At 38.5% G+C, this 22,710-nt stretch overlaps 1 protein-coding gene across 14 annotated transcripts in view; it reads right to left on the bottom strand.

The window, feature by feature from the left end:
* Positions 1–22,710, bottom strand: part of CAMK2D (calcium/calmodulin dependent protein kinase II delta) — a 254,424-nt gene that overhangs the window by 30,779 nt on the left and 200,935 nt on the right. For 5 of the 14 annotated variants that reach the window (XM_019534059.1, XM_019534057.1, XM_019534065.1 and 2 more), the window contains 5 exons: positions 20,720–20,757; positions 19,155–19,187; positions 14,363–14,422; positions 12,705–12,746; positions 10,175–10,223 (listed from right to left, as the gene is read on the bottom strand). In XM_019534059.1, the coding sequence (XP_019389604.1) occupies positions 10,175–10,223; positions 12,705–12,746; positions 14,363–14,422; positions 19,155–19,187; positions 20,720–20,757 (222 nt within the window). The remainder of the gene's footprint in view (positions 1–10,174; positions 10,224–12,704; positions 12,747–14,362; positions 14,423–19,154; positions 19,188–20,719; positions 20,758–22,710) is intronic. The other 9 variants (XM_019534067.1, XM_019534066.1, XM_019534069.1 and 6 more) reach the window with 5 other exon arrangements.

The raw sequence follows: 22,710 nt of genomic DNA, 5'->3' as shown, positions 1-22,710 counted from the left end.
AAAGGTACCAACCACTTTCTGCAGGCAATTTGTATCTTCTCCTCTCCCCACCTAACCTGACTGAACTGCCTCAGCTTTAGGTAGACCACACAATACAACAGAATGACTGATGTATATCAGATAATTTCATAGTTTCATAGATGTTATGGTCAGAAGGGACCTATTAGATCATTGAGTCTGACCTCCTGCCCTAGGCAGGAATGAGTGCTGGGGTCAGATGACCCCAGCCATGTGTCTGTCCAATCTCCTTTTAAATACCTCCAAGGAAGGGGGCAGCACCACCTGCCTTAGAAGCTTATTCTGTATTTTGGCAACCCTCACTGTAAAGAATTTTCTCCTGATGTTCAATCTGACTTCGCTCTCATCTGGTTTGTGGCCATTATTTCTACATACTCTGACAGGTGCCCTGGTAAACACTGTATCCACTATTTCTTGCTGGCCCCCCTGATGAGTTTGTAGGCGGCCACAAGATCACCTCTCACCCTCCTTTCATGGAGGCTGAAGAGGTTCAGGTCTCCCAGTCAGTCCACATAGAATTTTTTCTGTAGGCCTTTAACCAGACAAGTGGCCCTCCTCTGAACCCTTTCCAGGCCATCCACATCCCTCCTGAAGTGTGGTGTCCAAAACTGGATGCAGTACTCCAGCTGTGGCCTGACCAATGCTGCATAGAGAGGAACTATCACCTCCCTAGATCTGTTCGGGATGCACCTACTAATGCAAGAAAGGGTGCAGTTAGCTTTACTTATTACCTCATCACACTGGTGACTCATGTTCATTTTGGAGTTGACTACGACTCTGAGATCTCTTTCCGCAGTTGTGCTACTTAGAGTGGTACCTCCCAGGCTGTAGGAGTGTTGATTATTCTTCCTCTCCAGGTGCAATGCATGACACTTATCCTTGTTAAACTGCATACTATTCTGTTCGGCCCACTCCCCCAGCTCGTCCAAATCAGCCTGGAGTTGCTCCCTGCTGTCTATTTGCGTACCCCCCTGCTTAGTTTGGTGTCGTCAGCAAACTCAGACAGGGTGCTTTCTACTCCCTCATCCAAGTCACTAATGAAGATATTGAATAGTACTGGTCCCGTGACAGAGACTTGGAGGACTCTGCTGCCTACATTTCTCCAAGAAGAAACCGACCCATCCACCGCCACTCTCTGGGTGCATCCCATAAGCCAATTTTCTACCCACTGGACTGTGTAATAATCTACATTGCAACTATTTAATTTATTTATAAGAACTGGGTGTGACACTGTGTCAAAGTCCTTTTTAAAATCTAAGTAAATAACATCTACCTCTATTCCTTCATCAAAGCATTTTGTGACCCAGTCGTAAAATGAAACCAAGTTAGTCAGGCAGGATCTGCCTGCTATGAACCCATGTCGATTGCCGCTTAGCATCATTTTACCTGCTGGTCCCCCACAAATGCGATCCTTAACAATTTTCTCAAAGGTCTTGCCAAGGATAAAAGGTGAGACTAACTGGCCTATAGTTACCCGGTTCCTCCTTCCTCCCCTTCTTGAAAATAGGCCTTTTTCTAATCCTCCAGGACCTGTCCTGAGTGCCACGAGTGCTTAAACAGTTGTGCTAGTGGCTCCGCTATGACTCCAGCTAATTCCCTGAGTACCCTAGGATGAAGATCATCAGGACCTGTTGACTTAACTACATTCAATCCCTCCAGGTCAATCCCTCCCCTTCACTAGGTCAGCATGAACAGTTGGTGAGTTGGTATTTATACTAGGCACACCTAAGGTCCCAATAGGATGCGTATTTGTATTCATGTCCAGGAACATGAATGCAAAGAAATCATTTAGAAGCTCCACTTTGGCCATCCTATCTGTTACCAGTTGCTCTAGTTCATCCTGAAGGGGCTCTAACTTACCCAGCACCTTTTTTTTGCTTCCTATTTACTTAAAGAATGACTTTTTGTTATTCTTAACTTTTGCTGCCAGATTAAGCTCCATTTCCACTTTGGCTCTCCTCACTGTAGATCTTGGCAATTGAGCAATTTCCACATCAGCTTAAACAGAAATGAGGTAATATTCAGATCCACTGTGTACAACTCATCTGTAAAAAAGACTACCGTAGATTATCACGTTGAAGTATTTGCTGGGCCTGTTGCTGATCTAACTTATAACAGTGTGACTGTCCATTTGTAATGTAAATGATATTACTCGGTGGTAAGATATGAATCAAATGCAAAGATGTTGGGAGAAAAAAAAAGGATCTATTCTTTGGAAAGTATTCATATAACTTCAACTCAGAACAGGTCTCCTCTAAACAATGTTTTTTCCTTGATAGAATGGTTTTATGGCTCCTGATTACAGTTCCATAATTAAAGTCACCAATAGGAGACTTCTTTGCGCTTGGCAGCCCCGAAGAGACTGATTTCAATGGGAAATGGGCACTATTCCAGTGGTAGGACAGTATAAAAATAAAAGTGTCCTCAGGTCCATGCTGCTCAGTTTCCATTAAAGTTTTTAAGACATTGTGGGGGTATCTACACAAGATGCTTACTGCAGAGTTGCCTAATTAGCTCAGCAGTAAAGCATCACCATTTATATATGCAGAGCCATTAAGCCAAAGTAAACTAATTAACTCCATCATAGGTTAGTACTTCCAGATACAAGTACTATTCTATGGCAGAGTTTTTTACTCCGCCACAACACATGTGTAGATGGTGACCGGGACTACATGGGGCATGAGGGTGCTCCAGTGTAAGGCTGCCTGTCACCTAGCTCCGCCCTATAGCACCCTCATGTCCCAGCCAGGCCTTCTGCAGCACACTGAACCAGGATGGAGCAGCCTGAGGCTGGCAGGCTGACCCCCTCCCCCATGCCCTCTGCAAGCTGGGGCTGTGTTTTCCCAGCTCAATGTGTTGCGGTCTTGGATGCACATGAAAGTGCTGTGCCTGGGAACAATAAACTCTGGTGTGAACTGTGCTGCAGTTTATTGTGTCGTGCTAATTGTATGTGTAGATGCACCCTGTAAGTGCTTTGTAGTGAAGCCAGGAACAGGATTTAGGAGTATGTATGCATACACATACTTTTACATCCTTTTGGTTAGCTAATAATGAACATAAGGAACAATAAACCCCCTCTCCACTTTGATACTAAACAATCAAATTGCCCTCCTATGGTGAGTTTTTCCATGAGAAGTTGCAAATAAACTTTTATAGCTAAATTATAAACCAATGAAAACACGAGTTTATAATTCTTACACAGTGTTATCTCTAATAGTGCAGAGGCCCTGATATAATTAAATTATACAGTTAATGAGGTTAGTTGTTATACTATGCATAATGGCTTGAAGAGGGAAATACAAGTGTTATGAATAAAGTTAAATTACACTGTGACTATTTTCCTTTATACTAACTCCAGCTAAATGTAATTGTTCTCCAAGCCATTACTTTCCATTAACTCAAACCATCATCATTAGGCTGTTATTTAAAGTGAGTAGTTGCTAGTTGTTAACGTGCCTGAAGTTCACTCAAGTCAAAGTAAATGACTCATTGAAACTTTGAGAACAGAAAAAGGCAACATCAGTGACTTAATTGTAGTTAATTCTAGATTGTATACAAGCAGAAAGCCTAACCTACAGCTCTAGTGTGATTAGTTGTACATGGGTATAAAAGTGAAAGAGAACACAAGACCGTTCCCTTTATCTTTGAAACTTTGGGACCGGCTCAAAAGGATGAAGACCATCAGGAGATCAGTGTAAGGTCTACACACCATTACACTGCCCTAGTCTCTTCAGAAGAAATGAAAAGATTCAGAAGAAGAACCAGATGTAAGACAATCACCATGCAATAGTTTAGAGCTAAGATAATATAAGTTTAAACCTTCAAAAATAATAGCAGGGGGCACTCTGGTCTTCACTCTTAACAGAATATATAAAGCCTCATTATATGTATGTTCCCACCCCTCCTACTGAATGACTGTGTCTCAAGAACCACAATGCTGTATTCAGTTAAATTCTAAAGACATTTCTTCTGTTTTTCACTAGAACGGTAACTGCTTAGGCAGTGAGGAGTAAAGCAAAACACTCCCAGGTTATAAACTTCAGATAAACCAGCATCTGTATTTTAAAAGTCTGGTATTTTGGAATGTGGCCATGAAACATGGCATGTCATATCATCCTTCAGATCTGCTCCATGTCTTCATACAGAATCACATCTTTACTAAAGAGTTTTTAGTAAGTATTTTATCCCTCTCTTTTCCCTGCAAAGCCATCACAGATAAAGAGAGAGAGAAACTGACAGGACTAGGAGAGTTTGTGTTCTATTCTTTCTTGTATATCACTAGCTCATCTGCTTTCTAAAGTTTCTGTTTTACATACATTCATTCAGACATTCATTTCATATATAGCAAAAATATATTAGGCTTGGATGGGTCAGTTAGCTCTACTTAGACTAAATTCAGCCAAATGCATTAAATGCTGCAGACGCTAGATAGATCTAATTTCACTATTAAGGAGGATGCTTTTTTAGCCTTTGAAAGTGCTGTTCCTAAAGTCTGTGATATACTTTGTCAGGGATCACGAACAATTAGCCAAGATAAAAAGTGTCCTGCTAGCACCTCCAGGGTATATCTTCATGGCACAATGGAACAATATGCCAGGTTAGCTTAATCTAGCTGTGAACGTTCTGGTAAATCCAAGCCAGATCTGCATGCACTATTTGTGGAAGTGGGGGCAGTATGGCCATATGAACATTGTGATATTCCTGGGCTAATTAGCTTTGCGTAGAAGCAGGGATTATTGGCCTGGGGCAGCACTATTTTCATATGACTTCTGGTTAACATGCTTCTCTCCATAGTACTTTCCTGTATGGACTGTATAGACATAACCTAATTTTCTCCCGGGAATTAGCTTCTACTGAAAAAAAAATAAGACTCTGGCTGTTACAGAAAATTGTCAGAGCATGGAATGAGTCTAAATAATGCCTTCCTTAGACTGCAGAGTGCCTGAAACAATGGCTCTGATGTACAAAATGCCCTATCTCTTACAATGGGTGCTACTTCAGGTGCTAACGGTGATGCTTTAAATACAATGTTGATAATATTTTGTTACTCAAAGTATATAAAGGAGGAAGTTAATGAATTAAGCAGAACCTGAGATTCCTTTCAGGTTATACAGATAGGGACCTTATCTTTATTGCCCTATTCTGATTCTTAGGGGCTGTGGAGATGTTAGAGTCACATATTTTATCAGGTTAATTTCACAATGTTTCAAGAACTGCACTGGTAAAGTTTCATGTCTTAGTAAGTTCTTCCATTCAGTAATTATGGAAATTATGTAAGTATTTTTATCTGTTTGATATTGACTTTGCTGAAGTGATTATATATCAAACACTACAAAATAGTCGTCGACAGAAGAAGAGCATTGTGAACTGTCGAATAAGTTTTGATAGCACACACAGTGAAAGTGAAATCTGAAGCTACACACCCTTAGAAGCTATGTGTAAATGGGGAAATTGTTAAGTAAACAAAACAACTCTTTAAGGCAGATAGCATGTGCAAAGCCACTGGATTACTTTTGAAATCCAGATCATAAATGGTAGTATGCTCCACTACGGTAGTATGCTCCACTACGGAATCCACCCTACCACATATTCCCTTTTTACATCTATGCTTATTAAATGCTGGTGAATCCTCAACTCTTTACTTTGGCTCCATCACTACTTTATCCCATAAGGATAGTGCATTATTTATTATTCTAAAAGGTTATCTCATAGTTTTGAAGCTACTGAAAATTTCCATCAACTGTAAGTCTATATTTGGCCGATGTCTGATCTCTCAGATAGGGCTTTAAATTAAGATTGCAGGGGGATGGGGAAAATGCTAACTGAAGCCTACCTGGGGACCAATATACAGGAAAGCTTCACTGACAATGAAACCAAGCAAGCAACTCTTACTGGGGCTGGGAAAACAGCTCCCCTTCAACATGACAGGTGGCCAGTGGCCTCAGTAGAATGACTTAGGTGCCTGTACACCAATGCCAGAAGCATGAGGAACAAGCAGGAGAAACTGCTTTCCACTGGGCACTATGATCTAGTAGGGATCAAGGAGACCCGGTGGGACTCCTCTCACAACTGGAGTGTAGCCATGAAGAACTACATCCTTCATAGAAGGGACTGGGTAGAGAAGAGAAGTGGGAGTGCTGTCCTCTATGTGAAGGAGCAGTACACTGCCCTACGGGCCGACGTCGGCCCCAAAGAAGAACAGCTTGAAACCCTCTGGGTCAAGCTCTGGGGGAGGCACAATGAAAGAGACCTGACTGTAGGTATATACTACAGGCCACCTAACCAAGAGAAGGAATTTGATCTAGTCTTCACCCATGAACTAACAGAGGCTGTGCATGTACGGGACATGGTTGTCACGAGTGACTTCAATTACCCAGACATCTCCTGGGAGCAGTGCTCGGCCAGCTCGGATTGATCACGATCCTTCCTGACCAGCACTGAAGAGCTTTTTTTGACTCAGGAGCTGCACAGACCAATTAGAGGCAATGGAGTTCTTGACCTGGTCCTGGCCAAAGTGGATGACCTGGTGACCAACTTAAACATAGAGGCAGCTTAGGCGATAGTGACCATGAAATCATTACATTCAAGGTCCATCACAAGGCTGACAAAACAAAGACCAAGCTTGAAGTCTTTTCAAAAATGCAAATTTTAAAAAGTTCAGGTCACTAGTAGAGAATGCGCTGAGAGACCATGGACCACAGGTAAAGGGAGCACAAGAAGAATGGTTGTTCCTTAAGGATACAATCCTTAAGGCTCAGAGAAAATCCATTCCCTTAAGGAGAAAAAGTACCAGAAGGGTCAAAAAATTCTCTTGGCTAGGCAGGGAAGTTGTAGCCCTCCCACAGAAAAAGAACGAGGAGTAAAAACAATGGAAGCTTGGGACACCCTCTAAGGAAGACTACTTGACAATGGCCTGTACTTGTAGAAACCAGATTAGACAAGCTAGGGCAGCAACCAAACTAAAACTAGCTACAAGAATCAAGGAAAACAAGAAGTTGTTCTTTAGCTACATAGGGAGTAAAAGTAAAACTATTGGGAGTGTGAGGCCACTGCTCAATGCCTCAGGATATCTGGTCACTACCACTCAGGAAAAAACGGAACTCCTAAATGACTGCTTTCCCTCAGTCTTTCACAAGACCAATGGGAACAATATGCCAGGTAGGGCACAAAACGAGCAGGGCAGGATTGACACTGTTCCCACCACTGCCATAGAACTGGTGTATGATCAATTAAAGAAATTAGATGTATATAAATCAACAAGACCGGATGAACTCCACCCAGGAGTGCTGCAAGAGTTGGCTGAAGTAATGACACAGTTCCTGGCAAGGGTCTTTACAAAATCATGGGCCTCTGGAGAAATCCCAGAGGACTGGATGAAGGCAAATGTTCTGCCCATTTTCAAGAAGGAGAAGCGTGAAGACCTGGGAAACTACAGGCCAATTAGTTTAACTTCTACTTCAGGGAAAATCCTAGAAACATTGATCAAAGAGGCTGTATGTGACAAACTTGCGGAAGGCATGATACTGAATGACAGCCAGCACAGCTTCATTACAGGCAGGTCTTGTCTGACCAACCTCATTTCTATGATCAGGTGACTCGTCACCTGGATGACAGAAAAGCAGTTGACATCATATATCTCAACTTCCAGAAAAGCTTTGACCTGGTATCCCATGAGGTACTGATGGGAAAACTGGAAGCTACAAGGCTCACCTGCAGGAGTATCAAGCGGGTGTGAAACTGGTTGCAGGGTAGGATGCAGAGTCCAAATGAATGATTGGTGCTGTCCTGGCGAGATGTGGGCAGCGGCATATCCCAGGTATTGGTACTTGTCCCAGTGCTGTTTAAAATCTTCATCAACAACCTGGATGAGGGGGTGAAAAGCTCACTGGCCAAGTTCACGGATGACACCAGGATATGGAGCTGTGCAGACACTCCTGCAGATAGGCTGCAGATACAAGTAGACCTAGACAGGCTGGCATGTTGGGCAGAATGGAACCAAATGAGGTTCAACGTAGAGAAATGCAAAGTGCTGCATCTGGGAAGGAAGAACCCCCAGCACACCAGAGGCTGAGCATCGCTAGCCTGACCAGCACTACAAATGAAAGGGATCTGGCAGTAACAACAGATCCTAGCATGAATATGAGCCGGCAATGTGACGCAGTAGCCTTTGGGGCCAATAAAACTCTGGCATGCACCAATAAATGCATCTCCAGTAAATCCAAGAAGTGACTCTCCCACTTCATTCAACACTGGTGCACTGGTGCAGCCGTAGCTGGAGTATTGCATCCAATTCTGGGTGCTGCACTCAACATGGACATGCTAAAGCTTGAGAGGGTCCAGAGATGGGCCTCACATATGATCAGGGACTTGCATGGCAAGCCATACGAGAGGCTGAGGGATCTCAGACTCTTCAGCCTAACAAGTAGGCTGAGAGGAGACCTGATTGCAGCTTACCGCTACATCAGAGGCATACATCAGGGGCTCGGTGAACAACTGTTCACCAGGGTGCCCTGGGGGAAAATGAGACACAACAGCCACAAACTGCTGGAAGACAGTTTCAGGCTGAACATCAGGAAAAAATTCTTCACAACTAGAGTGTCCAGACTATGGAACAACCTCCCCTGAGAGGTGGTGCAATCATCTACCCTAGAGGTCTTCAAGAGAAGACTGGATCGTCACCTAGCTGGGGTCACTTGACCCCAGATGTCTTTTCTGCTCATGCAGGGGGCTGGACCTGATGATCCTTCGAGGTCCTTTCCAGCCCCATGATTCTATGATTTTACTAAATATCTCTGCTAATAAGCACTTTAATAATGGCAACTCCACACGTGGCAATGGTGTAACTAGGGCAGGGTGACAGAGGCAACTGTCCCAGGTGCCAATGGGGATAGGTTGGGGATAGGTTGGTGAAATAAGAGTTTTTGCTACAGCCATGACATTGTGATTGTAGTGGGAGTAACAGCCAGAAGTCGCCGCTGCCCCTGAATCATAGCAGCTTTCTAGGGTGTCTGGCCACATTTTTACACTGCTGCTAGGTGATGGTTACTTTTCTGAAGTCTTCTGTTTTTAACTAATCTATTTCTTTATTCTTCCTGTCCCTTCTCACCTCTATCTCTAATTTACATGTCTATGACAACAACATTTTAAGTCTGGGTTACAAAGTCTTGTGTGAAACAAGTGATATACAAGCTGAAAACTTCAGGTTTCAAATCACTAAATGTTAATAACCTAAGAATGAACAGCATCACAACATGGAAAGAAAAAGAAAAATAGACAAAACCTGAAAAATTAAGGTGAGCGAGCAGATTTTTTTACGAAATGAAGAAAAAGATAAGGGTAAAAAGAAATAAGAGGACAATTATACGGCCAGAACACGTAAAAGAGACATACACATACAAAACCCTCCCCCCCAAAACAAACCCCACCCTGGCATCTGAACAGAATTTAAAAAACATTGATTTGAAAAACACTCTAAAGCAGTGATTCTCAACCATGGTGCCATGCCACCCTAGGCTGCCCTCAGATCCTTTGCACCACAGGGTATTGGGCTATTTTAGTAGTGTTACATGATTCACAAGGTAAGCACAGAGATTTCAAATGGGAATCAACAGTGTCAAAAACCTTCTGACCTGTTGTGGCCTTTTCGAATTCTTTGCAATAGAAGAATTGGTCTATTATTTTTCCATAGTCAAAAAAGTAGGGAAAGCTCAAATCTGGCCTTTTCTGGCAGGTGCTCAGAGTCTAAAGAGGGGTCTTTGAGTCTAAAAAGGTTGAGAATAACTGCTCCAAAGACAAAGGAATGGAAACTAAAATTTAAAAACACTACACCATAAAAATACAACCTAATAATCTTTAATGCCATTAAACTTTAACCTGTACATACAACTTCCATAACTATAATTTCAAACAAGCTAGTTTCTTCCTTTCCTTAATTTCAAACTGATTTTAACAAAGGTGTACAAAGAAATATCAGACTACTAAAATCAGAACTAAACTTACAGAACTTAAGGAACAAAGATGATCTAAAAAATAATATTATATTCTCCTCCTTAGTTTAAGTAAGAATTCCTCTGCCTCATGGTTAACAGAAGTTAGTAGGACCAAACAAGGTGTATGCTCATAAACAAAATGTTGCCTGTTTCAGCTTTAATCATACCTTTTACATCTTCATCTTCTATGGTTGTATTGGAACTTTCTGTGGATTCCTGTTGAGAAGTAAATATAAGTGAAGTACATAAAATGATCCTGCAACCTTATTCAGACACTTATAATTATATAATTCATGCAAATCTTCAACACAGGGTATATGGATGTTATTCACAAACAAATGGTTACATACATTGAGATGTTTCTAAAGGAAACTAATGTAAAACACTCACATCAATTTCAAATGGAAACCATTTTATTAAACATATTTCCTGCTATCCAGTTTAACTCCACAGGAGTGCAACAAGGTCTTCATGACAATGGGTGCAGCAGTTTTTCCCTTTATATCCTGCTAGACAGAATACATCTGAACTATTAGATGAAATTACATCAGCCAAATATTAAACTTGTCCTTTTAAGCTTAGTGATTAAACAACTGTGCAGTCAGTCATTCCATTTGAATTTTTCAATATGTATTATATAAAATGAAGCCTTCTGCAATTTACAGTAATATTTCTTTTCATAGTTTGTTACGTCTATTAAAACGAATGGACAGATTCCCATTTATTTCAATAAAATAGGGATCAGATCTATGATAGTATTTTTATACTGATCTTATACTAAAAAGTTTGAAAGTGGGAGCAAATTGATAGAGAGTAAAGATACTGGATAAACTGAGATCTCTTTGCAAAAATATTCTTCAGCTACCCAGCCAGAAAGGAAAATGACTTCTCTATCACACAGATGAATTAAAATCACCACAATGTTAAAAAGGCAAGAAGACCTAAACAGTTTTTTGGAGTAACCAGAAACATGAAATATTAATGTACACAATTAAAGGACACTGTCAGAGAACTGGCACACACCAATTTTGACTTATTCTTTTTCTCTTTTTGGAAATAGACTTTTCTTTTTGCACATTTCTTCAAAAAAACTGTGACACCTCAAAACTCATGCATAAAGATATCAACAACTGGTCAATTTATTTAAAAAAAAATTAATATATCCTGACAGTGCCCTTATTTACTATGTTTTCAGAAGACTGTGTCAAAGAAAAGTTTCAAAATGGTTAATGCATTCTTCAGATTCTAGAACAAAAATTGTGTGCATCCATAAATATTCATCATTAACGAGTTAGATGTTTCATTCCACGCAATGAACATATCATGCTCTATAAATGTATATATAATACCTGGAAGAAATAAAAACCACATATGTACAAGCTGAAAAACACCATGCACAAGCTCACACAAGAAGTAGCCTGTAATATGGAAGCATCCACTTCTGTTTTCATGCTAGAACATTTATTTTTGCAGGTAATGGAATGTAACAGTAACTTTCCCCCAAAGTGGTTTTCTTGTCTATGTTATTACTTCAGGAAATACAGTATTTAAATTACTATGATCATATAATAAAATTAAGTAGATGTCATGCCAACGAGCTTCAATGTTTAATTTTTTCCCATTTTGCTGGCTTTTGTAAAGATTTTGTGAAGTTAAAATGTAGGCTGTATACTGCCTGTTAATAAAATTTGGGAGGTTTAATATGGATCATGAACACATAGAGTATTAGACCTAAAAGTAAAATGAACTTCAGTACTTCTCATATGCCCACAAATGAATGGGAGATACAGGCACAATATGAATAGTATAGTTCTTCATACTTGTGAAATGTCTGCATGTGTTACTTTTCATTAAGACTTAATTCTTTACACATACAGCACTGAATTACCACAACTAGTTACAGCAGATAAATGAGACAATGATCCTTTAGATGTTTTAAGTCCTCAGAGTATGGCATATACTGAAATCTGTTTAAAAAAAGTGGAATCTGCATGGGAAAAACTGGAAACATGAGTAAAATATTATGATATTCCCTGGTCTTTTTCAAGTTCAGGCAAGAGAGAACAAAGTTACCAGGTATTAAAAACCAACTACCCAACATAACCATCACAATGCGCAGAAGAAAGAAAATCCATGAGAAAAATGTATTAAAAAAACCCAAGGTTCATCAAATCAAAAGAGCATCTTGCCACTTCAAGTGTTAAAATTCTTTTGAAACTAGATGATGTTATGGAAGAAGTATAGTTCCATGCAGAAGACATGTCAGTATGATGTATGAGCATGCTGAGAAACAGCAGATGGAAAGAACTGCAAATATGCCTTCATCTTTAGTGAAAGCTTCTCACACAATCCTTAAAAATAATTTCACTGTTCTCCTGGGTCATAGCACAACGTTCTGTTGCATTCTGTATCTGAGCACAACATCCCAGTGCTCATGTGGACCTGGTTTCACAGCCTGCTGAGTGTCCTCAACTTGTACTGATGTTTGCAAGAGCTGCAGAGCTCAGCAACCAGAGAGAATTCACTCACTAGGAGCAAGCTACAAATGAATTAAGCCCAAGAGACACCAGGTGCAACAGATACAGGAACGAGATTTTCCCTGTTAAACTCTGGGTAACAGATACGTTCTGGTTTAGAATTGTGGATGAAATGTGTAGGGTCTGGAAAAGCAAAATGGAATTGATTCTTTCTGAATACCTTATTTCCATCAGGGTTGTGGATTACTGTAGTTTGGGGCTCCTGAGTGAGAACAAAATAAAGAGAAAAACAGTTCTCATTGGTAAACACATTCTTATTCGTGTGAGGGAGTGTAAGAAGAGCCAGCTGACAAAGGCAAAACAGTGACAAGAGCTAAAGCAAATGTTAACTGCTGCCAGAGGATGAAACAATGTCTCGGATAAAGATTTCTCAACTGGCAAGCCAGCAAGATAGGCCATTTTACCTATTATAGCAGCATGCAAAGACCTTATTCATGATCAACATACATGCAGGGCTTTGAAACTCTGGAGATCTGAAGAGGCACTCTGTCACAATGTCTTATATTAAATACATTGTCTCTTTTTGTTGGACTTGTTGAATGTTGTGCTTTTTTCATTAAAAATATTATTTGGTTAACTACTAAAACCCACAGTGAGCATGAATAAAAAGAAAGGTGTGCTGAGTGAACACAGCAAGATTTAGGTACCTCCAAACACAAATGGTGTTTGGAAGTATATGGAGGATTTCAAACTTGTTATCCCTTTAAAATAACCTAGATCACCTATGATGGAAGTGCCTGCTGCATTTTCAAAATTTAACCCATTTTTCTTTTCTTATGAGTAATTCATATAAGCGTACCAGATAGTTGGCTTGGGAACATGTTTACAGCAAGTGAGACAGTTTCATATATTGCAGGTGTCTAGAAATAGCTATGGAGTCAAAGACTCAGCTACACACCTTACACCTGCAAACTGCTTCTTGAAAATTACTTAACAATGCAGACAGGGGAGCCGAATATGCAGATTTAAAGGTGAAAATTAGTCCCTATGTATATATTAAAAATAAAAAACATTTTCCAGAGTTATTTACCAAGATGTATGGGAAGAAGTAACTCTTAACTTCAGGTAATTAACCACTATTCTTATACGTGTAAGTTTGCTAAACAGAACATTCCTAAGAAATATAATTTTCGAACAAAAACAAGATTCTATAATAAACATTCACATATGCTTTTCTACAATCAGTAATATGCTCCCTGCAGAATTTATTACTGAGTAATGCCTAGCATAGATTAAAGAGTAACAGCAGTACAAAAAAGCCTTAGGACTAGGTGCCTCTTGATCCCAGTAAATGAAGGCCTGCAAAGACCTGCGGGGTTTCCAGAGAGTGCTGAATGAAAATCTGAATAAGGTCTATTTTATTGTTGCCTAGCAATAATCCTGTTAGCTCTTCTTGATGTCAACATTTGTGTTAAGATACAGTAAAAAAGAAATTAGGAGATGTCCCCTCCCCATCATATTGAAATAATAATAATAAACATATTGAAATAATCATCAGGCAAAGAGCTAAGGGCAATGTGAAGCGCATTCAACTCACTGTCTGACACAGCATGCAAAAAATTCAACTATGGCCACTAGTGCTACCACTCTACCACGGCCAGCTTCCATGTCATGTTTGTATTTATAAACACACTACTTCACAATGGACTTCCTTACAGAAAGAAAACCAAAAATTCAAACAGCAAAAAAACCCTTCCCAAATCTAGTAAGCAAACAATGAAAAGGAGGGCAAAATGGAAGTAAGAGAGACAAAGAAAAAAACCCCAGAAAACAGTAAAGAACTTAAAGATAGCGTGAAAAGGAAGATTCCAGGTATACCAGCGCTGGGGTAGGAATATTTTCTTTGGGGCTGGTTACTACGTTGGTTTTGTTGTTTATCTGTAGGTATGCAGAAAATAGAAATAGACAAGCCTTAGAACTGTTTGTAGCTAACTGATCTATATCTCTCTATATAGAATATCTATATACAGATATAGATATGGAAATAAAGAATCACAGAAAGATGAACTTATGAACTTGAAAGGAATACTTGTAACAGATTTGATAACTGCTTACAGTTTCTCCCAACATGCTAGTTATGGTATTTTGATTTAGAAAGTTCTCTATAAAGCATAGGTGGTTTCAGCTGTAACACGTAAATAAACTTAGTCTTTATAGTTAGCTAAAACCAAGTAACAAAAATAAACAATTAATACATTGTTTAAGAACGAAAACCCCAAAGTTTCCATTGTGGTTTATTTTCCAGTTTCTAATTATGCAACAATATTAAATAATACACCCACATTTTACTTTATTTCTAGGTGTCAGTCACTAGGTTACATATCAATTGGATTTTCACAGAATACAGCTTCAGCAGTCTAGATTTATTTCATTGGCTCTGTGGAGCAATTCCAGATTTAAATGAGTGTAATTGGGGTTGGAATGTGTCTAGATGTATTGACTTTGCTTTTTTGCCCTTTTGTCCATTTAGTGCTTTAAATGAGACAAGCATGTGTTTCATTTTGTGAAATGTAATGAGGATGTCATACCGAATATCTGCAAAAAAGGGATAGTGGCACTTCCACCAAAGATAGAAAGAAGGATACAGAATCTTCAATGAGCCCCGTAGTCACAATATTGGGAATAAAAAGAAAACCATGAACAAAAATCCAGACTTCTCTTCTTTCACTGACAGGCATTTTGTGAAAATTTAGCATTAAACTACTACCTTGAAAGCCCAAAACTCAAGTCAGTTTGTTTCAGTGAGAGAGTTTCATAGATGTTAGGGGCTGGAAGGGACCTTACAGATCATCGGGTCCAGCCCCCCTGCACTTGGGCAGGAAAGACTGCTGGGATCAGATGACCCCAGTTGGGGAGTATTTTTTTATTAATAAGCCTTCTGGTGCTCAAATAAAAGTACTGAAGACCTGAATAATATTTATCAGTGGATGTAATGAAAGAGATTGAGCTGGACTAATAGTCCAAGTGCACGGCTGAGAGCCAAGAATTTTCTGAGTCCATGGCCTTAGGTAAATGACTTAACAGAGTAAATAAATTAGCCAGGGCAAATTGCTGTGCAAACACAGATACATTGTTTCCAGTTTTGGAGCTAGAAAAAGGTAGTAATTCAGGCTACCTTTGTGCTATTCATACATATCCATAGTGTCTATAAGATGGGGATAATGTTTAGGCATTGTGCGTGCTGGGGCTTTTTAAAATTACATTCATAGGTATAGGTGCAGTGATAAAACTCTTGTAACATACTGAATTTAACAGCACTAGGATTTTTCCATTACTGTTTGCACTGGTGTAGCTACAGTAACTGACCACTGATTGCTGGAATTAAATCTTCAGCAGAGCCAAAGCCAAACTTAGGGCAAGTCCAGGTAGAGAAAATACAAACCTAATGAATTCAAACTCAAAATGTAGGCATACTGGTTCAGAAAGGGGGCTTGTGATGGGATGTGACTTATGCTTAAGAGCATGGCGCAGTGGGGAGGAGGAAGGGACATGCACTAATGCCTGTAAAGGCAGTGTATCTTCAGAAAAGACTTGCCTCAATACAAGTGCTTTAATAGAATTCCATTGGTACAAATTACACTGGTACCTTGACAAGCTACCATATAGGGGTCAACTGAGGAATAATTAGCCAATGGTAAAGAAAGCTACTGCATTATATGAATAATGGACACTATGTTTCCCATCCTGGATATAAATAACTTTCCTTGACTTCAATCAAAGTTAAATACACCTTATAGCAGAACCTTGGTCTTTCTCAACTTATCTTTCTGCAGCAACTGTCACTGGAAAAGAACAGGATTGGTTCTGAATTCCAATGGTTTAATTCTATTCTCTATGTTATATGAGTCAACTGACAAATAGGTTTCACTTATTAATCCACAGCTGTGCATTCTTGCTAATGTGATTTCAGTCAGAAGCAGCAGTGGACTCTGTGATATGTAATCCAAACAAGAAGGGGGAAAAAACACCTTAATAATTTCATTTATGGAGGCCATCTTCACATGCTAAAACATTGGCAGATCTTTTATATAAAAAATGACTTTCTTTAGTATTTTTTAAACTGCCACAAGAGTCAACCCTGCAGTCCTTACTCAGAGGAAAAATGCATATATTTCAATGAAACCTTTCTTTTAAAATTAACATGACATAGCTTGTGATGGAACAACAATACACACAATTCTGCACAATGCCATGCTTATTCTTCTGTGTCCAGAAAATACCAGCGTTTCAGGTTGTACAACTAAACATGAGTATCCAGTGTTAATCTGGCCAGAGAGAATGAAGCACTCAAGGATAAAATGAGCACACAAAACACAGGATGGAGTGAATGAAGGTGTCATCATATGTGATACTGGCTCAGTATAAACTCAGTATACTCAGTGTTAAAATAATCAAACATGCTATACAAATGCTTCTTGTTGACTGTGTCAGAGAAAGGATAATCACATTTCCATGAGGTTTTTGCCTGAGTAAGGAAAGCAGGATTGTGTCCATACTCCCTTGTGCAAGTTCTACAAAAATAAACAACATTCATTCCAGCTACAGCTGAAAAGTATAGAAAATACAGTCAAACCTCTTAGAGGTACATCAGGAATACAGAATTTAGGTTAGTACAAGTGAAAAAGAGAAAATATAATGCACATCACAGAACAGCTTGGTAAACCATTTTCAAACTTAATAAAAAATAGATAGGTTTTATCTTTTAAACTGCCTACGCTGTATTTATTTTAACAGAAAAGGGAAACTATTAAAAAATAGATTTTTCATGCCATACAGTTAAAAGAACTTTTGGAAACTATTCTAACTTAATGTACATCTATTTGTTGCAAAGAAGGAAAATATTTTCTATTAAAATATTGGCTGCCAAAAATCACTCTTTTAAGTTTCATAACAATACAGGCAAACACACCTACACACATACCTCTACTTTTCCCAAGCAGTTGGGTATGGCCATATAGTCATGATCTTTAATGGTCTCTACATATATTTTAAAAGTTATATAACATTACGACTTGTGATTTAAATCCTCCAAACTTTCTATGTGACTCCGTCTATCTGCAAGAGATAAGAGCAGGCACACAGGATGTTTGGGATGATAAAAACATATGGTAAATTACCCGTATTTCTTGCATTTAAACAAACTATACTCTTGCACTAAACAAGTGTCCAGCTAGGAGAATATACAGTTAATTAATTAGACTATCAATTCTGCTTTTTAGGGAAAGATTTGCTTGCCAATGTCAGAATAAAAGATTGGGAAGGAAGGAATATTTAACTTCCCACTGGCTGGGCTGACAGTAGAAAAGTGGGCTAGGGTGTCACAGTGGGAATAATCTAAGATGTTGGCTGCCTGCCTGCCTGAGGTCAGGTGGAAGGGAGACTGTACTGATTCTCTGGTGGGGAATAAGCATTGGAGAAACTGATATTTTGTTGGAATAGCACTTGGATGAAGCTCTGCCTTAGGATGAAGGCTCTTTAGGGATCTGAAGCAAGGAAAAGAAAGTTTATATCTGCCATGTTCTTAGCTTGTAGCATAAAATCTTGATCTGTGACCCAGGTAGTCAGTGGGTATGTCTACATGTGGATTAACTTGCTTTAGTTAATGCACATTAAATCTAGTACCTCCATTGTACCCACATTGGAAAATGTGCTTTAGCCTGTCTTAATGTACATTAACTAAAGAGCATGGTTTTTAAGTCCATGATGTTTAATGTGCATTAGGTTATTTTAATGAGCATTAGAGCTAAATAACACTTTTTTTAGTGATGCTTTAATGCACATTAAAATAGGCTACCGTGCATTAAAGTACATGTGAAGATGTCCCCAAGTGTCTGATTCAATGATAATGCTAAATATATTTAGAAAAAAAGGCATTATTCACTTGAAAAATACAATGTCCAGCAGAAAGAAAGGCATGTTTTAAAGTACATTTGTTAAACTCAATTTAAAAAGAAAACTAATAGGTACACAATGCAGGGATTTTAAAATTACCTTATTGGCCTATGTACTGCTCAGTTAAACCTGGAATTTATAAAAGTGTATCTGGCTCATGTAGCAATTTGTGTTTTATGAAGAAAAGATAAATAGGAAAAGAATAGGAAGTCCTGTCTTACAGAAGCCAGATATTTTTTTAATCCAGATGTTGAAATATATATCTATGGTATAGGTAAAGGCACTGGCAATGGCAATTTCCCAAGTACTGCAATTTCTATTTTTTTCAAGCGTATGTATAAATAACTGTTCAGTGTATAATGTAGCCATATTATATTTTATTATTTTAAATAAAATCAACTATTAATGTGAGGAGCTTAAAATGATAAATGAAGGGCTTTTTTAAAAGACTCATTTTTTTTCTACACTAAGGACAGCTATCTTCATCAATGTTACATCTACTTTCTGTATGTATGTATCCACAGGTAAAAATCTTTGTTTTAAAGAGTTGCAGAATAAATTGATTATGGATGGTATGTAGCACTTGTGGGTTTAGAAGTCAGAAGTTTGTGCTTAAGAAGTCTTGCAGTTTTTCCACAGTACTTTAACAGCAACTATTTGATTTCTAGGTGTGAACGTTTCACAGGAGGAAAAAAATCTGGCAGATAAAGATCCTCACCATCATCTGAACACTCGAACTGGACTTCCTTTTCTGAATTGACCAGTCAGAGAGAAAGGAAAAGAAGAGAATGTGACTGGTTGGATTGAAAGTATCAATTCATGGCGTACAGTATATTTTTTGTTTTTAAAAAGACGGCTTAAGTTGCGGAAAGGGTAGGGAAAACTTTTTTGGGGGAAAATAGTTTCTATATGAGAAGAATTTGAAAACAAAGATGTCCACACAGGTAAATCCATCCCCACTGCTTCACATAACTTCATAGAAAAACAAAAGAAAAAATGAAATGATCCAGAAGTACTGGATATCAACAAGTGCAATTTAAGTGCAACAAGTGCATTGGCAATACCTGTTTGCAACACTGCTATCAAAATGGAGATACAATATATACCATTATTGACCAGTGGAAGGAATAATATTTAAAAAGCAATAGCAAAAGCAAAAGCTATGTTCCACAAAAATACACATTAAAGAATCGTTATTGAAATGACTGATTTAGCCTGCATGATATGCTTCTTCACATAAATCTACTACTATAAGCTGCCTGTTATTTGATACCACAAAGCATTTGTATAGCAGAGCATTTAAGTTATAGTATATTGACTTCATTCTAACAGTCTTACAATTTTTGTACGGGAGAGAGTGCATATGTGTTGGATTGTAAAGGACAAACCTACAATGAATCAGGTAGTTAAGTAAATAGCATTTTGTTACAGCTAAAAAGAAATTGAAGTAGAAAGGTAAAATTTGGTTCAAAGATACACTCATAAGAAATCAGGCAGAACCCAGAAGAAAGTTTACATTATGTAACAAAAGTTGGGGTGTTTAATTTAGTCTTCAGCCATTCTCTAAGAAAAAGAAGTATACTCTTTCTCGGTGCTGAATGATTTTTATTTTGTTTTTCAACGTATCTATCCAGGACACTCATTTGTGAAGCACCTCTCCTCTTGAAGGACCTGGTGACACAAGAGCTCCTATGAGCTCTAAATCATCTACAAAAGCTGCCAAAATGTTCCTGTTCTTAGTGAGTCAGGATGAGTTTACTTGCTGAGATGTTAAACCTCTTCACTTCTGACAAACACACCCAGTACACCTAGTGAAATACATCTCATGTGGTGCCAAAAATTCAAGGAATATAATATTCCATTTTACTTGATGGAAAGTCAAGGAATCAGGAAGGCAGGAGGCGCTGCAGTTCAGCACCAGTAACAAAAATGAGCAAACACACCCATTACCAAATGTTCATTTATATTAAGAAGCTAAATAAAGCATTGATTCATTGAGGGCGAAACTGACCTTTATTGAGATAAGTATGAAAATATTCTTTATTAACCATTTTTCTTCTCTAGCTTTATGGAACTTGGCTGAGATTTCCAACTATTCATTTAGTTGTAAGCTCAAAAAAGGAAAAAAAAACTTTAACTGCTTTAATTATACAGTCAAAAACATTTCTAAACAGGTTTGTAAAGAGGAGGAATAATTATTTCCAAAGTCCAAAATCAAATAAGTTGGTACATGGAAAAGAAGGTTTAATGAGATGTATAGTTTGGTACATTTGTTTAACCTACCTTGACTCCATCAGGTTTCTTCAGTAAGCTCTTTGCTGCTGTAAGATGAGGAAACAAATTCAATGTCAGCTAGTTATCAATAAAGACAATCAGAAGTTCAGCAAAATAAGCATTTCTAGGTTTTATTTTCTCCCTCTGCTTCTATAGGTTTAGAGTATGGACATCTATGACATTTGGGAAACAAAATGTTTTTCCTTTGCTTTCCACTTTGATTTTCTGAAGAACTTCCTCTAAAGAGCACCAAATTCTACTACTTACAATAGAATCTTTCTATTTGATGCTGACAATTTGGAGATCTACCACAAATTACTAAATTTTGTGTACTACAGTAACATGTAAATAAGCATGCAAAAGCCCTCATATTGCAACATATACACACACGCACACACACACACACTGATATGTATAAGCATGTGAACAGACTTGATTCAGTTTAGCCAATATATTCACATGTGTAAATGCTTGCAGGTTCATGTAACAAAAGATGACAAATAATGAATCACTAAATGTGCCTGTCATTTTTAAATTTATTTATAAATGAATATGTATTATTAAGAAATATAGTACAGTTTACAAAAAGGAGAATAATCCATTTACTTTTTTTTTGCTTAGAAGTAGGAAGGAAGTAACTTTTTTGTATGGGAGGGAAACAACCACCTTAATAATTATCATGAACACTTTGGCCAAGCTGACCAGCAGCGCAGAAACCTTATGGGGCCTTGACTTGTTAGCAGGAAGCACAGCTTATTTGCCCACACTGTGTTGCCACATCTGTACTCCTTCTGGATTGGGAGTCGGTGTGGCAGTCCTCAGAACAGCACTGCCTTGTGCTGGATTTATATACCATGAAGGCATGATGTGGATGGTGCACACTGTGGACAGATGGACATAGCCACATGCATCATCCTGTGGCTATTCAACTAGTTCAGGGCACACAGTGATCTATTACTGGTTCTTGGAGCAGGAGTACCTAGCACCACTTCTGAGAACAAGGGCCAACACCACCTGTTGCCCTCTTCAGTCAGCAGGAAACCCAGGAGGAGGACAAAGAAAAAAACCTAGAGACTTCAAGGGTGCATTGGGAGTCAACCTCTAGGTCATTGGGACCTCAAGGGTTATCTAGTTTAGCCCCCAGGTTTCCCATATGTTATTGTAGCTTGTGTGCTCAGCAAAGCAAATTGATCCCTAAGTGGCTGTGGCTTAGCCTCAGTATAATATCAGTATATAAAAAAAAAAAATGTGTGTGTGTGTATGTATGTACATGCACGTATCTATAGACAAATACATACACGCATATATAATTTTCTATAAATATATAGGGGGATTTGTGGGCAATTTCCCCTATTATAAAAACAACTGCTAAAGACAAAAGTGAATGGACAGGTGGAAAACAGGAAATCAGTTGGCTGGAAAGGTCTGGGCTTGCCTCTCAGTGTTTTTGGCCAGATGAAAAAATATATACTTTCGGTGAAAAAACAGCACAGCACAAAGCACTCTTCATCCAGACCTTTTTTCCTCTGCATAAGGAAATATTACAACAATTGTAGCTGCATGGAAAAAATACAATTTGATTGACATTTGGGGATCTTATTTTTCCCAGTAGCTATGTAATTTGTTGGATACTATTTAATCCATCTTTCCTTTGGTTAGATGCAGCTTTGCTTTAACTTCTTTTCTGTGTCTGTCTCCCATCCACCTGCTCCCAGGGTTCGCTGTTCATATTAGTGTGGTTCTACTGTACATTGCCATAGAAACTGGACGAAAAAGAACTGATCTTCATTTAAAAAAACAGTATTGGAACTTTAACTGAAGTTGATGTTAGCTTTTATATTCTAGAGAATGTCTATCACTCCACAAAATCAATTTTATTAGTTGTGATATTAGATCAGCTCATACCACCGTTAAGACAGTGACACTGGCCCATTCTAAACTTCATTCACAAGAGTCTGCTACAAGCTTACACTGACAAAAAAACCCCTTCATCTCTTCTA

The sequence above is a fragment of the Crocodylus porosus genome, unplaced genomic scaffold (genome assembly GCF_001723895.1).
Source record: "Crocodylus porosus isolate Cpor-Errol unplaced genomic scaffold, CroPor_comp1, whole genome shotgun sequence".
Classification (NCBI taxonomy): domain Eukaryota; kingdom Metazoa; phylum Chordata; order Crocodylia; family Crocodylidae; genus Crocodylus; species Crocodylus porosus.
Note: the sequence above shows the minus strand (reverse complement) of the source record. Positions and strands in the feature narration are given on the sequence as shown.